The following is a 16,351-nucleotide window of genomic DNA, read 5'->3' as shown; positions in this document are numbered from 1 at the left end:
GTGAGGGTATTTGTAGTCACGCTTTGTTCATACTAGAAACGATTTGTTCTCTACATTTCAACTCAATTGAAATGCTACAACTTAGTTGCAGTTCCAGTTGACAATATAACTGCATTAGAAGGAAAGGTCAATTGGAAATTTAAAGAAGGAAAATGGCAATCAGAATTTAATAAGGTTTGACTGTGGTTCCAAAAAAGAATTACATTTCATTTAAGGATTCAATAGCTTAGAATAAACTTAGAAACTGAGAATTCAATGTAATGTTTGAGATTAATTGAGATTGAATTAACTAACCTAACTTCAATTGCTTGAAATAAGTCTAATTCCTTACAATGGAAAAATAATGATAGGAAGGAATATGATTAAATATAAACTTAAAGTTTTACTACTGCTGATATGCTTAATAAATAATTAAACAAAAATTCTCTTCACTTTCTTTCAGCTCATGAAATGGCCGCTGCTGAAGGTAGTGGCAATCGAAGCGAAGGGCAATCCCAGTCGGCGACTTCAGAGTAGCGCCATGTTGGGTTTTTAGCACGCAAACAACAACGAGAGTTAAGCCAAAACTCAACTCGAAACAATAAACACACACACATAAACAACAAACAAACACACACAAGGAGAGATGCATCACGGAACAGTCGAAACAACGACAACAACAATTTTAAGTTTGCGCTCTGTGAACTACAGCAGAGACAGCAGCAGCAGTAACTACAACAACATCAAGAAGATGCAGCCAAGCATGAGGAGCAGAGACGCGACCACGCCCACATCGGCTCGAACGCCCACGACGGGGACGCCCAGCAAAGACTACACAATGTTCCACCGATGCCGACGACGCAGTCGAAGCTCAAGGTCAGCATTGCTTCCTCCGTCATCATCAACATCAACGTTTCCCGCCATCGTTTCCAGCCGACTGCTGCTCTGGCTGCTCCTAGTCGCCTGCAGCCTCTCCAGCTGCTCGCCAGCCGCAGCGGAGAAGGAACGGGAGCGCAGCCTGGAGGTGTTTGAGGGCGTGCCCGTGGACCATCAAATCGGTTATATTGGTGACTTTGACAGCATCGACAGCGGACCGCCGTACATCATTGTCGCCGAGGCGGGCGTTGAGACGGATCTGGCCATCGATCGCACCACGGGCGAGATACGCACCAAGGTGCGCCTGGATCGCGAGACGAGAGCTTCGTATAGTCTGGTGGCCATTCCGCTTAGTGGACTCAATGTGCGCGTCGTGGTTACGGTGAGAGATGAGAACGACAATGCGCCAACCTTTCCACAGCCCTCGATGCACATCGAGTTTCCGGAAAACACGCCCAGGGAGGTGAAGCGAACGCTACTCCCGGCGCGGGATCTCGATCTGGAACCGTACAACACGCAACGCTATAATATTGTGTCGGGAAATGTGAACGATGCCTTTCGCTTGTCCTCGCATCGGGAACGCGACGGCGTCTTGTACCTGGATCTGCAGATCAGCGGCTTCCTCGATCGCGAGACAACTCCCGCTTATAGTTTGCTGATTGAGGCGCTAGATGGCGGCACTCCGCCACTGCGAGGACTGATGACTGTGAATATAACGATACAGGATGTGAACGACAATCAGCCGATCTTCAACCAGAGTCGATACTTTGCCACTGTCCCCGAGAATGCCACGGTGGGTACCAGTGTGCTGCAGGTTTACGCCTCGGACACCGATGCGGATGAGAATGGGTTGGTGGAGTATGCCATCAATCGAAGGCAAAGCGACAAGGAGCAAATGTTTCGCATTGATGCGCAGACGGGCGCCGTCTACATTAATAAACCTTTGGATTTTGAGACCAAGGAACTGCATGAGCTCGTAGTGGTGGCCAAAGATCATGGCGAACAGCCGCTGGAGACAACGGCCTTTGTCTCCATACGCGTGACGGACGTCAACGACAATCAGCCCACAATCAATGTGATCTTCCTGAGTGAAGATGCCTCGCCAAAGATCTCGGAATCAGCGCAACCCGGTGAATTTGTGGCACGGATTTCCGTGCACGATCCGGACTCGAAAACAGAATACGCCAATGTGAATGTGTCGCTGAATGGCGGCGATGGCCATTTTGCGTTGACCACCCGTGACAACAGCATCTATCTGGTCATCGTGAATCTGCCCCTGGATCGCGAATCCACCTCGAACTACACACTGAGTGTGGTGGCAACGGACAAGGGCACGCCGCCGTTACATGCCACCAAATCGATCTTCTTGCGCGTCACCGACGTCAACGACAATGCGCCCGAGTTCGATCAGGACGTGTATCATGCTAATGTGATGGAGGTGGCTGATCCCGGCACCTCGGTGCTGCAGGTGATGGCTCGGGATCGCGACGAGGGCAACAATGCGGCACTCAGCTATTCCCTGGCTGACACACCCGACACGCATGCGCAGTGGTTTCAGATCGATGCACAGACGGGTCTGATCACCACGAGATCGCACATCGATTGCGAAACGGAGCCGGTGCCTCAGCTGACGGTGATCGCGCGCGATGGAGGACAACCGCCGCTCTCCTCGACGGCCACCGTGCTGGTGACCATTCACGACGTCAACGACAACGAACCGATCTTCGACCAGAGCTTCTACAACGTCTCTGTCGCCGAGAACGAAGCCGTGGGCAGGTGTATACTCAAGGTGAGTCATTAGCCCCTCCCTATCCATCTAAGTTTGTGTATATGCATCTATCTATCCATCTATATTCAACTCTATCCATCTCAGTCGCTGGGCTCTGACCCATTTTGGTTGCGCCAAGTGACTCGAATCACACAACGAGCGTCACTTATGGATTTTCTACGTACTTGAAACCCAAACTAATCTCATGCATCAATTACCCAGTTCCCCCCCCTGTGCTTCTCACTTTGCTTCCTCCCCCCTCGCTGTCTAGTAATAGTTTCAGTGCGATCAGTCAGACATCGACATCCGTAGGGAATTGCGACGTTTCGGCTACTTGCCTGCCAGCTTGTTATGCTTCTTATACTCTACTGGCTGTCTGAGTCTCTTCACTCACTCGTTGACTTCGGAGCAGCAGCTGCAGCTGACAAGTCCTCGATGATGATGAAGAGGGAAATGCGAGAAGTTGACTTCCGTTGACTTTTACAATTTTTTTTTTCTCTCTGCGAGACATAGAAGAAGTGGAAAACTAGGGTATATTGCGTTCGGCATTTCCTCCTTGTTATCTGTGCTTAGGCAGTCAAATTCCAAAACTGTTTCACTGCCGGGTCTGGGTTCCCCTCTTTGGCCCCTCCTTTGCCATCCGCGCACCCGAAGCAATGCAGGCTTCTCACTCTTTTGTAGTTAATCCATTCATCATCGGGTAATTACATTTTTATAACATTTTTCCCCGCTCACAAAACAAATGGGCAGCCAAAAAGAAACAACTGCTGCAGCAACAACAACAAAAACATGCAGAAGAAACGGGGCCCAAAACCGTTTCTAGCGCTTAACGAAGGCATTTTGTTCGCTGTTGTTGGTCGCTCGTCTCTTGGCTCTTGTCTTTTGCCTCTTGTGTCTCTCAGCCTCTCTCTCTCTCTCTCTTAGTCTTTCTATCACCCATTTTTTCAACACAGACACACACAGTCTCGCTAGACGTCGACAAGATTTTGTTCGGACTATCAAATGTGACCTCTCTTGTCTCTCGCTGTGCCAGCAACCAAAGCAGCAGCAGCTCAGCAAACAAATAGCTGAAAAAAACGTTGAAAATGTTGCCGAGATTCCAAACTTCCCAGCAATTTAATAACACGAGTTTCAACTCAACGCAATGTTGTACACAAACCCACAAAAAAAACCAAAAACAAAAAAATAAACGCCAACACTTGTAGGGAAAAAATCAATTTATAAATGCGAGTATCTAATACAACATGAACATTCTATTCCCAATTTGTTTTTGTGCGTCGAGTGTCGAGCTTAGTGTCAACTGAAGAGTCAAGTTTACGCTGTTGAAATTTGTTTTTATGTATTGGGTATTTCCTCCCGAGATTAGCTGCTAGCAATTACCGAAGTCTTGTAGACATTTCCGCAAATCAAATCAAATCATATCTCATCAAAATGGCAACGTGAGATGAACGAAATTAAAGGCTTTGATTTTGATAGCTACAAAGCTACAACGCAGACTAGAAATAACAATGCCAATTCTGGCAACAAATTTGATTCGATGAAATCTGAAAAAAGTCACGTTTCCTTAATTACAATGAAAGAAAAGCAGATTCGACTCTCGACTCTTTCCCCCTCTTCGATCTTCGTTCGTGCGTCTGCCAATTGCCTCGAAACCACAGACGAAAGATATTCGAAATACGGAATACAAAACTCATAATTGGCTCACGCAAAAACCCTAAAAAAACACAACACTGGAAACTGAAAAAAAATGTGAAATGAACATGAGATATACATCTAGAGTTTTGAGAAAGAGATAGACGCATGAGAATGAGAGATGAGTATAAGAGATCTGTATAGACTTGGAATGGGGATTGAAATGGGGATTGCGAGGGCTCAATAATCATAAAAACGGCGGCCACTAACCAAAAGGGAAAAAATCAAACTAAATTCGGTTCACACACACACACACATCCATACAAAACAGCATTCGGCTTGAGAATTGTGCTCGGGTTTCGTCTTTTTTTCATATTGAAGCCAATCTGTGGTTCTGAAGACAATAAAACCCCCGAAAAAAAACGCAAATCGGAATTTGGAATATCATAAAAAAGGGAAACAAGCAGAAGCCTATGCGGAGAGGCAGCCTGAAGGGTCAGCGAAGACGAGCTCCGACATTTTTTATGGTACACACAACTGAAGAAAATTAAAAAAAAATATATATATATAAAAAACTCGGTAATATATTTAATATATAAGCCAGGCAGACAAACAGAGCAGAGACAGACGGAGAAGTAAACCAAGGTAGGGCCCGCGCAAACAATAAACTGAACAATTCTGAAACAAAAAGCCAAATATTTGACTAAAACAAACCTGAATCAGGCCAGTTTTTGGCGTTATTTGTTGGTGATATGGGACCAAACCCAGCAAATAACTGAGTCGCAGCGAGTGAGAACTGAAAATACTTTTGCCAGCTGCTCGTCATTGCTGTTTGCTCGACTTTTGGCACTGCACGTGATCCGTGGGCAGCCAATTGATCAGCGGCTGCGAAAAGAATTCTTCGCCATCATCAGCGAGGATAATTGCAGCTCAGACTTCCGACTTTCGTTGCTCCATCAGAAGTGCCAAGAAATATGTAGCGGGAAATGCGTTAAAATCGGACAGAGAGAAACAATCAACGGATTTCCCAGGGAAAGTTCTTTGCACAAATGGCAAATTAAATGCTACAATTTTTATGGTTAATACTCGGCGTCCGTCGAAAACCAAAATTGTTTGCCCTACGATCGGCTGAGTCAGTTGCCGTTCCCATCTAGGCCACACCTATTTGGCCAGCTGTATCATTTTTGTCGAGCGGCAGCGGAAATGCTATTTAATTAGAGGCGATCAAATGCCGCCAGTCTTTGCTCCCGACTCCACAAACTCTGACTTCGAGTTCGAGTTCGACTTCGAGTTTGCTCTGGCGACCTCGACGATTGACTACTTGGAGAGCTGGAGAGCCATCTAATGGCTGACCAAATTACACTTTAATTCGGGGCCGGCAAGACGAATGACTTAGGCAACAAACTTGCGACGCAGCGATGTACAAGACGAAAGACTTAGGCAACAAACTTGTGGCAGGCGGCATTAATATTCGAACGAAAATTAAAAACTCATTATGCAAATTACAACGAGAGATCCGATCACGATGGCAATGCGAGAGATTCGCTAGAGAGGGGAAGCGGGGGGTTGCCTCCCCCGCAGTCAGTTGCTTTCTAAGACAACATAATTTCTTCAGCGTGTTGTTGTTGTTGTTGCTGTTGTCAGCTCGTTGTTGCAGTTGTTGTTGTTGTTGCAGTTACACACTAAATTACATGCAATTACATGTTGCGCTGTTGTTGTTACTGTTACTATTATTGTTGTTGTTGCTGGCGATTGGATAGACACTCCTCCACCTCCACTTCTACTTCTACTTCCCCCTCCTTCGCCTTTGCCTTCGCTAGACAGACAGCACACGGATCAGATTGGCAGCTGTAGTTGCAGTTGGAGTTGGAGTTGAAGTCGCTGCAGCAGCCGGCGCAAAAATTAGCTGCATTTCGCGCGCGTGCATATGTGTGTGAGTGTGTGTGTGTATGTGTTGCTGTACTTGTAATTTCGCATTGTTTGGCTAATCTACGTAAATCTCATTTCGGGGCTCCCACAATTACCAAAGTAGCGAAAAGGGAGTGAGTGAGTGGAGAGGGGGGAAAGGGGAACTGGGCCTGCCCATTTGTCCATTTGGCCATTTGGCAAGTTATGTGGCTGCTTCTCTCTCTGTGTCTCTAATGCCATTGAACTGGTTTGTGCCGAGGGTGCAAGTGGCAGGTTTGCCATCGCAGCGTCCACATGCACAACCACGCAGTTCCCTCCGCTCTCCCTTCCCTTCCTCTGTGCTCTCCTGCATCTTGTGCTCTCTCTCGCTGCTTTGTCGCCCATCTTGCTTGGTTGTTGCGTATGCGGCGCTGTGCACCAATTTTCTTTGTCTCTTGCATCAATTCACTTTTTTCTAAACACGGTCTCCGCTCTCCACTTCGAGCTCTCTCTCTGAAACTTTGCTCTCTCGCTCTACGCTCTCTCTCTCAGTTCTCTCTCTCTTTCGCGTTGTACGCAACTTGTTTTGCACAATTTTAATTTTATAAACACCTTTAACGCATTTTTGTGCGCTCACATTCCATAAATGCCACAGCGCTGAGCGAAACGCTCGCAGCTGCCGCAAGTTTACACAGAAGAGAGCTTCATCGACACAGAGAGAGAGTGAGAGAGAGAGAGAGAACTGGACGAATTCACCTCACTTGTTGCATGTTTTGGCTGTTGGGATCTTATGCTGGCGACGTCGAATTCAGCGCTTGCCATTCAGAAATTCAGCGCTTCATCGAATTGTTTATGCTGCCTCACGTTCTCTCGCTCTTGCTCTCTGTGTGTGTGGAGTAGTAGCTGCTTAAGTGTGTGTGAGACAAAATGGTTGGAAAATCATGGCGCAGGCGCAGCTCACAGCGCCACAGCAACAACAACAAGAGTTGTAGCCGGTTTTTTGGTTCGATTCGTAGTACTCCAAGTCGTATTCGTATTTGTATTCGTATTCGTATCATAGCAACTGTCACGTGTGTGTGTGTGTGTGTATGCCTAATATATGCAGTGCTGTGGATTGTGTGCTACCATTTAGGCTACCTCGAATGGCATCTGTGATACTTGAACCGCTTAATATATTAATTAAGTTGTGCTGCCTCCCGCCTCAAGTGCGCCCCCGAAGCCAAAGCCACAGCCAAAGTCTGCGATAAGCGCATGCCACATGCTGCATGCAACCGTCACACATTTGCCAGACGGGGCAACAACATAATTTTTGACACAATTTTGCAAAGTTAAAAATCGCGAGATAATCTCGAGAGTCTTTAGTGCAGTGCGTTTGCTCTTTTCCTGTATTCGAGCGAGCGAGCAAGCGAGTGCTGTGCGGCAAGAACAGTAATAATAACGACAGCAAACATAAAGAGGCAGCCATAACAAACACCATGAAGAAACCAATAAGCAACAACCAAACAAGCAGCAGGCAGCAGGCAACATCGAGAGGCAGCAGGCAACATCGAGAGGCAGCAGGCAACAAGCACAATAGCCACAAGCGCTGATCACAATCAAAACATCAATAAACCTTAACTGATAGCCAAACCGAGCCAAAAGGAGCGAGTGCTCTCGCTCTTGCTGTTGCTGTTGTTGCAACTGTGGCAACTCACAGTCGAATTTTGCATTGACCGAAAACTGCGTCATCGTCGTCATCATCATCGTCATCGTCATCGTTTTGAGACGTCGTCATCACACATCAAATGCGCATCAATTTGCGAGGCAAATGCTGCGACAACGGAGGCTGAGGTTCAAGTTGAGACTACAGCACAAGACACGCGTGCAACATTGAGGCAAAAGCTGTCTCAGTTGCTGCTTCAGTTGCTACCTCAGTCGCAGTCGCAGCCGCTGCTTCAGTCTCTGTCTCTGCTGTGGCCATATTTAGTAAATGCCGCTTCTGTAGGCTGCCTTTAAACGTGCAATTAAAGCGCACACACAGGCACAATCACACACACAGACACACACATCTCGAGTGCTGTTAGGACGATGGACTCTGTGACTCGAACTTAGAGACGCGAAAAGGGAAGGGGAGGAGGGGGCTAAGGAGTGGACGATGGCTGCGCGCGCGCGCACATCACAACAACCCGAGGGCATTGGCTACTGCATTTGCATAGCCGCCACTCGCCAACTGCCACTCTCTCTCGCTCTTTGTCTCTCCCGCTCTTTCTCTGGGGAGAAAAAGACAGACTGAAGAAAACGGCACACACAGGCCAAGGCACTTTGGGAAGCCGAGAAATATGCGGCGAGAGGTTCCACCCATTCCATTCCATTCGATGAGGAAGCAGAACCTTTTGCTCTTCACTTTTGCCCGTCAATTTCAGTTATGTTGTCCAAAATAGCTTCTTTTGAAGATGAAGCTCGAGATGAAGATGAAGCTGAAGCTCAAGTTCGAGATGAAGTTGACTCTCTTGTGGCTGCGGTGTCAAGTGTGCGCAGCTCAAACAATTAACTCGTCTCGTTGTCCATTAGCCTCGACTTCAGTCTCCGCTCTCTCTCCTCTTCTCTCTCTCTCTCTTTGTGGTCGGCTAAAATCAATGCCTAGCACTTTATGCGGCTTTTGGGGCAGCAACTGAGATGTGCTCAGTCTCCATTAGCAGCAACAAAAAAAGAAGCTGCAAAAAAACTGAAAGTGCGTTGATGGATGGGCAACTCGTCTACGTCTCTGTCCAGCAATCGATGAACTGCCAAACTCTCATTTGGTTGTCTCCTCCTCCTCCTCCTCTCTTCTAGCCTAGCTAGCCAATTGGTGTTGGAGGTCAGGGCAATGTAAATGTGTGTGTGTGTGTGGCGGAATTTGCATACATGGAGTAGCAATCAACGCAGGTTTCTTTGAAGAGTCGTTGTCGTTGTCTCCCTCGCCTCGCCTCCCACTTGCGCTCGCCTGCTTGTTGTTCTTAACAACTTCTGCTGAAAAACGTGCGATTCTAAATGAGCATATCAACAGCTTTCAAGCTGAAGCCGAAGCTGTAGTTGAAGCTGAAGCTGAAGCCACATCTAAAGCCACAAGGCACAGGTCTCGATCCAAGCCACACACAAAAAAACAGCAGGCAAATAACAACAACAGCAACGAAGACGAAATTCGAAAGACTTAGGACACAAACTTGGTTGGCTGGCTGTTTGGCTGCCTTGCAGATGCACCGTTGATAGCTTTTGCATATCGTCGAACTCGAACTCGAAGTCCTCTCGTTGCCAACATTGCGACGTGGCGACGTTGTTGTTTTGGCCATTGCAAAGTCAAAGTATTTACCACAAAAAAATGCTGAAAGTTGGCAGCTTATTTGGCCCTAATGTCTGCTGGCTTCCTCAGTTGTCGTCGTCTCCGTTGTTGCTGCTCATTTACCATAGCGCCGCATGAAGCGGAGGAGGAGAGACAGCGAAGGAGTTGCAACAAGCGAGTTCACAATTTTAATTAGTTAATTATTTTTACTTTTAAGCAAACAAGATTTCAGAGACAAATAAAAAGAGAGAAGTCAGCAAGAAGCCCAGAGTCAAATCCTCATGTAGAGAGTGTCTCGGCTTGATCCCGAAATCCCTGCAGCTAGTGCTGGCCTTAGATCCAGCCAGTTACCCAGCTACCAGTTGGAATGGCCGGCAATCTGCATACGTGCATCTCGAAGCTGCCGCAGCTCAGCCTCAGTTTCAGTTCAACTCTCTCTCTCTCCTTTTTGGCAGGCTTCTCCCTTCATCGACGCCTGTTGCTTATTTGTCGTCATGCTTCTCGAGATGCTTCTCCTCGTGGAGCTCCCTTTTGAACTGATGCTGCACAGATTCGCTCAGCGATTTCGCTTCTCGGGCTTCCGCCTTCCTCACATTCACATTCACACTCACACATTCACTCGATTCTGAATCTGACCACTCGAGATATGCTGCCACATTTCGGCAAATTCCGCAGCGTGTGGGTTGCTCAAGATTTTCATATTCATCCGTTGATTGCCGAGACTCCATTGTTGGCCCATCAAACGCCAAGACAGCCAAAATGCCAAGAGATTTTTGATTTTTGGTCCACTGCCGATTATGATGATGATGATGATGGCGATTTCGATGGCGATGTCGATGGCGCACTCCCAAAGCCAAAACACGACTGTTAACATGTGTTTGGATTTGCATATTTTCTATAAAGCGAACAACAACAACAGCAACAACAACGACAATAATCATAATAATAACAAATCACAAAAGAACAAACAAAATATCGAAAAATATTTCATAAATCCCCCACAGCCGCAGCGGACTTGGAAATTAAATTGTCAATCATTTTTATATCATGCCCGCAGTTCGTGTGCGTGGTTGTGTGCATGTGTGTGTGTGTGCGTGAAAAGAAGTTAATGCCAAAATGATATGTGAAAACCAAAGACCAAAAAACTGAATAGCAAAGACCAAACTTATATGCAAGAAATACAAGTATTTAAGTTTAGCTTCTTTTCATCCACTAAATCGGGTATAAACAACTCTTGGTTATATGGTACATATAAAAGATATATTTGATAAATCACAAATATAAATTGCATTTCGCTACAATTTAGTTCCTTAATTTGATTCTAAGGATGCTTAGGCTGCTTTTATAGGGTATCATCTCACCTCGATTTAAGTTTGGTTTCTTTTCATCGAAGCGTGCATAAACAACTCTTGGTTTTATAAAAGTTTAACTACTCAAATTAGTTTACAGCATTTTCAGCATTTTAGGCTGCCTTTATAGGGTATCTTCGCGTCTTCCTCTGAAGCTACTTCTTTATCTTTTATATATTTTGGTATTTTGTCTTTGCTTTCTATGGGCCGCTTGAATTTTAAACAGTCATTGGCTGGCTTTGTTCGCGACTTGTTGTTTGTTGTCCGCTGAATGTTGAATGTTGTTGGCACTTTGTCGAGTTGACGAGTTGCTCTGTTGCTCTGTTGACTGCTTGCTTGGCTGACGATGATGGAAGATACGAGTAGACAAAGATCTAACGATCTGTGTTTAGTCAGCTTCACAGACTTGCCCCTCGCTCACATAAATAATGAATTATGCTGATTATTAGGTGACTTATGCAAAAAGTCAACGGCTGAAAAATCACTGCGATTAGCTGATTTGAGTGTTTATGGGCGATCGCAGCTACCAATGAGCTACTTGGCCATAAATCAAACGCGTGCTGCCCCAACAGCTTGATGTGCTTGATAGCTCGATACAGCAATCGATCGTCACTCTTGATTGTCTTGCCTCTCTGCCCCCTTTAATTTGCACGAACCCCTCGAGCTGCATCCTGCAGAGAGCAGTAAACAGCAACCGGCAACCAGCAACTGCAACTGGAACGGCAAATGCATAAAAACTAAATATTAAACTCGACCCAAAAACAGAGCAGAACAAAAAAAGATGAAAAAGGAAAGAATAATAATACTTTGTTTATGCCGTTCGCAATTAAAGTGCAACATTGTAAGATGTTGATGAGCTGCCACGACATCAGCGATCGATCTGAAGCTGAAGGCAGATGATGGTCTGTGGCAGACACACACACTCAGTTATTGATTAAGGCCCATAACAAAGCGAAATGCACGCAAAAGGCAAAATTACTGATTGAAAGCCACAGCCACAGCCAAAACCAAAGCAAAAGATGTGTCGAAAGCATCTGAAATAACTGCAAGCTTGTGTCTTGTGCTTTGTGTTCTGTGTTCCTTCTGCCAAATTCGAGTAATTGCAGTCCGAGCACAAAAAAAAGAAGAAGCAAAGATCCACCTCTTTTCTCGATTCTCGATTCCCAATTCCCGATACCCAATCGCCAGTGTCTGCCCCCAAATGCCCTTGAGAAAGGGCGCAGAAGAGCAGAGAGTGCAACTGCAACCCTCGTGCAAATTGCTAGAAGCCCTCGAGGGAAACCACACGAGTGTCACCCACAGTCAGAGCCACTTTTGTGACCCACTTGGTCAGTGTTAGAGATTCTCCCGAGATTGTAATTTATATATCCTTAGAGGGCATTTAATCTTCGAGCCAAGTTATTGAACTGCCCGTTGGAGGAGTTGGCGGAATTCATAAATTAAATCAAGTTAATATTTCAGTGTCGCCCTGCAACACCTACTTGCTCAGAGAGATATTAAAATGCTTAATTGAATTTGTTAAACACAGCGCAGCGAGTCAAGAGAGGAGTGAGCAGATAAGCTGACTTCGTTTCCTGCTCCACAATCCGTGTAAGTTCACACTGCGGAGTTCGACTTCTACTCTGATCCATAAACAAACGCAAACATTTATTGCCGCTGATTGTTAATTTGTGAAGCGATAACGCAACTCGCCGCAGCTTGGAACCCACATTGAGCGACCTCAATACCTAAGAACAAAATGCGTGTGTTTTTTGCCACAGCGCGAACTTGTGACACCAGCGCAGACTGGAATTCCTTCTGATTCTGCTTTCGCTGCAGCTTCCCTCTTCATTCTCCTTCTCCTTCTCCTTCTCTGCTTTGATCACTTGATATCGATAAACTCATCCTTTTCTCTTTGGGTTTTTTGTTGTGTGTTGTGTTGTGTTGTTGCTTCGACTCACTCGCACATTAGCACGCATGTCGTTTCCTGTACCACACAAATGACATGACAAATGTCTTTGACCAGAGCCCAGCACCAAACAGAGAGCGAGAGAAATACTTCGAGACTAAGACACCGAGACAGACCCAAAGGCAACAACTGAACTGAGCTGAGCTGAGCTCTGAGCTCCTCAACTCTGCCTTACTCATGATTGTTGCTCGATTGTTGTGGTTGCTGTTGTAGTTTCCATCGTTGCCTTGTGCCTTGTGCTTTTGTTGTTCAATTCAATTTATTGTCGAAAGTTCGTAGTTGAAAGAACATTTTAATTTGGCTGCGATCAAGTTGGGACTGCGGACTTGAAGCTTGGTTGCTGCTTGAAGCTGCTTTCCTTATAGTTTATGTGGCATGAAGCTTCGCTGCGGCACATTGAGCGCTAAATTCAAACTCAAGCTGGCAAATTGAACTTGCCTTGATCCACGACATGGACGAAGACGTTGTTGTTGAGGATGGGGATGGGGATGAGGATGAGGCTGACCACGAGGATGCGACGCGACGATTAAAAAGTAACTGTTTTGGCCAGGGTGTCGAAGTTGCAGTTGAAGTTGGCTTTATTTAAACGTTTATTTATGCACTTTTCTTCTCTCCCGTTCTCTCCTTTGGCTCTTTGTGGCGATTTCTCGCTTCCTCTGTGTCATTCGGAGCTGTTTACTTTACAGCTGTTGCTCCTTTTGTGGCTTCATTTCAGCTGCAAATTCGACAAATTTATTTGCAAGTCTTTCACTCTGGTTTGCTCCTCTCGAGAGTTGGCGTGTTTATTGGGGAATTTATGATGTGTTCCCCGCGGCTCGTTAGTCGAATTGTGAGTGGTAACCTCTGACAGCCATCAATTGCCATCAATCAATTGGACATTGTGGTCAGTCTATCTAAGGCCTAACTGTACAAGCGCACACACACACACACACACTTGAGAACACACTCTGACATTCGTCTTGACTTATACTAATAATGTACACATCAGAGAGTCAGTCGATGCTCGGAACCGTTGAACAAAACTGCGCCTGCGCACCGGATCATAAATTTGTGCATGCGTCTCATTAAACAGCAAAGGGAACAAAAGTATCAGATTACTCTCTCAGAGAACGAGGAAAGAGAGAGAGAGAGAAAGAAAAGCATTTGCATCTCCATATTTCATTACTTCCACAGAAGAAGCAACAGACTTCTCTCACTCTATCTCTTTCTCTGTCTCTTGATGGACACGAAAGTGGATCGATGTTGGCATGTTTGAAATTTTATACACATGGGAGGCGGATTAAGAGATTTTAAGGCTTTTACCATCAACTAAGCTGCCAAAATGACTCTCGACAGACTACAGTGGGAGGAGAAGGCAATGGAAATCGAGTTCAAATGTGTTCGACTTAAGCGACGGCTGCCAAAGTATTTGTCATTCATTGGCGATAAACTTGACGTTCTGCTTTGCTTCAAGGGGAAGGAAAAAACATCGAGGGGAAAGGGAGCAGCATCAAATTAAAGTTAACAAGACAAAGTGTTAATGAATTATTTGGAGGACACGTTGCAATGTGGCCAGGCAGCGAATCGACCGAAGGGGAACTGACAAAAGTCAAACTAAACCGCAGACGACATCGAGGCTGTTCCTTGAAGGTTGTTGTAGTTGTTCTCGTTGTCGTTGTCTCGTTGCTGTTGCAATCGACATTGGTGCACAAATGAATTTCATTAAAAACTACAACAAACATTGTCGACAATTAAAAAAGCTCAAAGCCACAAGACCGTCCCAGTCCCCAGCTGTCCCTTTTGCAGTCTCTCGCTGTCCCGGTTTCTCTTTGCTGGTTACTGGTGTTGGGCCTGGTGTCTGGGGATTGCGGATTGGGTTGGGGATGAGCGCTGGCTGGCGACGCACACAAACTCTTAAGTGGCTTCGCACTATTTTTAGGCTGCCGCAGGAGCATTGCGAAAGCCACATAAAATATAAACGAGTCGAAACTGAAAGTGGAAAGGAACTCAAAGTCAAGCTCGCAACTCTCTAGAGTATTCGACAGGCATTGGCATTGGACTCGGTCTTGAACTGCTCTCGTTGTGCTGTGTTTACGATTGCCTTTTCCCAGGCAGAACGAAAGCAGGAGCGAGCATGCCAGCAATCAGGCAAATTAGCAAACATTTAATTTCAAATGCGTTCGTTGCCTAAGTCTTTTGTTTGCTACAGCTTCCCTTTTCACAGTGAGGAGCAACTACAATATTTGCACTGCTCTCCACTCCACTCGTGTTGGCAATCAGCCTGAAATTAACCAACTTGATGCGCATTAAGCGTGCAACAAGAACGCAGCAGCAACAACAACTGTTGCAGCGGGTGTATGCCACTTGGATGGGAAAGATGCGTGCGTGTTAAATTGGTTGCCACTTAAGCTGCAGTTGCGGGTTCAACTTGAAGTTCAGCTTCAGTTTGCTCTTGCTCTTTTTCCTGTTCTTTCTGCTGTTCATTGAGGAGTGGCCGAGCTAAACAAGCTAAACATTTTGCATAATCAAATATTGATCTTGCGCATTCCCTATTCCCCAAGGATCCCTCTATCTCTCCCTCTCTAGTTGTGCGTGTGCATGTACGTGGGAGTGACTGTAATGTCGTGGCTTAATGATAGCCACAGTCACTTTACGCATAGACGCCAAATAAATTTAAACTGTTTCAGCAAGAGCAGAGGAAACGGCAAACAAATTAAATATGCAAATTAATCGCAGCCACAAATCAAATGATTTCCCTTTGAACAAAGCGAGGGAAGCAGCGTCGAGCCAAAGCTGGCCAACAATGGGGCATCAAATCATAGTTGTTGACATTTGGTTAAAGTTCATTAAACGCTACGCACAGCCAAAGCAGCTACAGAGGTTATTCGCTGTAACAAACTTTAAATCAAAACTACTATAAATGAGAAATTTAAATCTTTTATTTACTTTTCCATGATCATTGAGTTAATTCAGAGATTGTTTCTCATTGTGAAATAATCAAAGAAGTTTGCTTAGTTCTCCATTTTCTATAATCAACAATTTGACTAGTTCGATTGAACCTCTGTGGATAAGTTTAATTTTACCGAATAAATATGAATTGTTATTCGCTTAAACTAACTTGTAATCAATATGAGAAATTCGACTTAAGATCTTTGACTTTTCTGTGATCATTGAGTTAATTCAGAGACTTAGTTCTTCTTTTGCTCTACTCAACAATTTGACTAGTTCAATTCCTGAGCTCGTCCACAATTTGAGCAGTTAGATGGAGTCTCTATAGATAAGTTTGACTGTACCGAATAAATATGAATGTGATGTGAATGCGATGACAAACGCGATGGCGATGGCGATGCCGATGACGATGACGACGATGGCTATAGAGTTGGCTATGACTGCGATTGGATTGTGGCATAGACTGTGGCTGCGGCTGTGTGGCAGAATGAGGAGGCAAAGCCAAATAAGACGGTGCAAATAATGGCAACCGCTTCTCGGCTGGACAAGCAGCCCAGGGCCACCAGCAGCGCGCGATCATCACAAGAAACGCTTTTATACTTATAAAAAATAAATAAGAAATAAGCAGAGAAAATACGCACACACACAACACAGTTGCCGTCGCCCCCGTCAGCAGCAGATGATTG

At 45.5% G+C, this 16,351-nt stretch overlaps 1 protein-coding gene across 2 annotated transcripts in view; it reads left to right on the top strand.

The window, feature by feature from the left end:
* The window catches only part of LOC117565840 (protein dachsous), a 74,804-nt gene that overhangs the window by 7,480 nt on the left and 50,973 nt on the right, over positions 1-16,351 (top strand). The window contains exons 2-3 of one of the 2 annotated variants that reach the window (XM_034245154.2): positions 443-855; positions 913-2,644. In XM_034245154.2, coding sequence (XP_034101045.1) covers positions 626-855; positions 913-2,644 — 1,962 coding nt within the window. In that variant the 5' untranslated portion in view covers positions 443-625. Of the gene's footprint in view, positions 1-442; positions 2,645-16,351 lie in introns of both variants that reach the window. The other variant, XM_034245152.2, reaches the window with a different exon arrangement.

This window comes from Drosophila albomicans, chromosome 2L (assembly GCF_009650485.2).
Source record: "Drosophila albomicans strain 15112-1751.03 chromosome 2L, ASM965048v2, whole genome shotgun sequence".
Lineage (NCBI taxonomy): Eukaryota > Metazoa > Arthropoda > Insecta > Diptera > Drosophilidae > Drosophila > Drosophila albomicans.
Note: the sequence above shows the minus strand (reverse complement) of the source record. Positions and strands in the feature narration are given on the sequence as shown.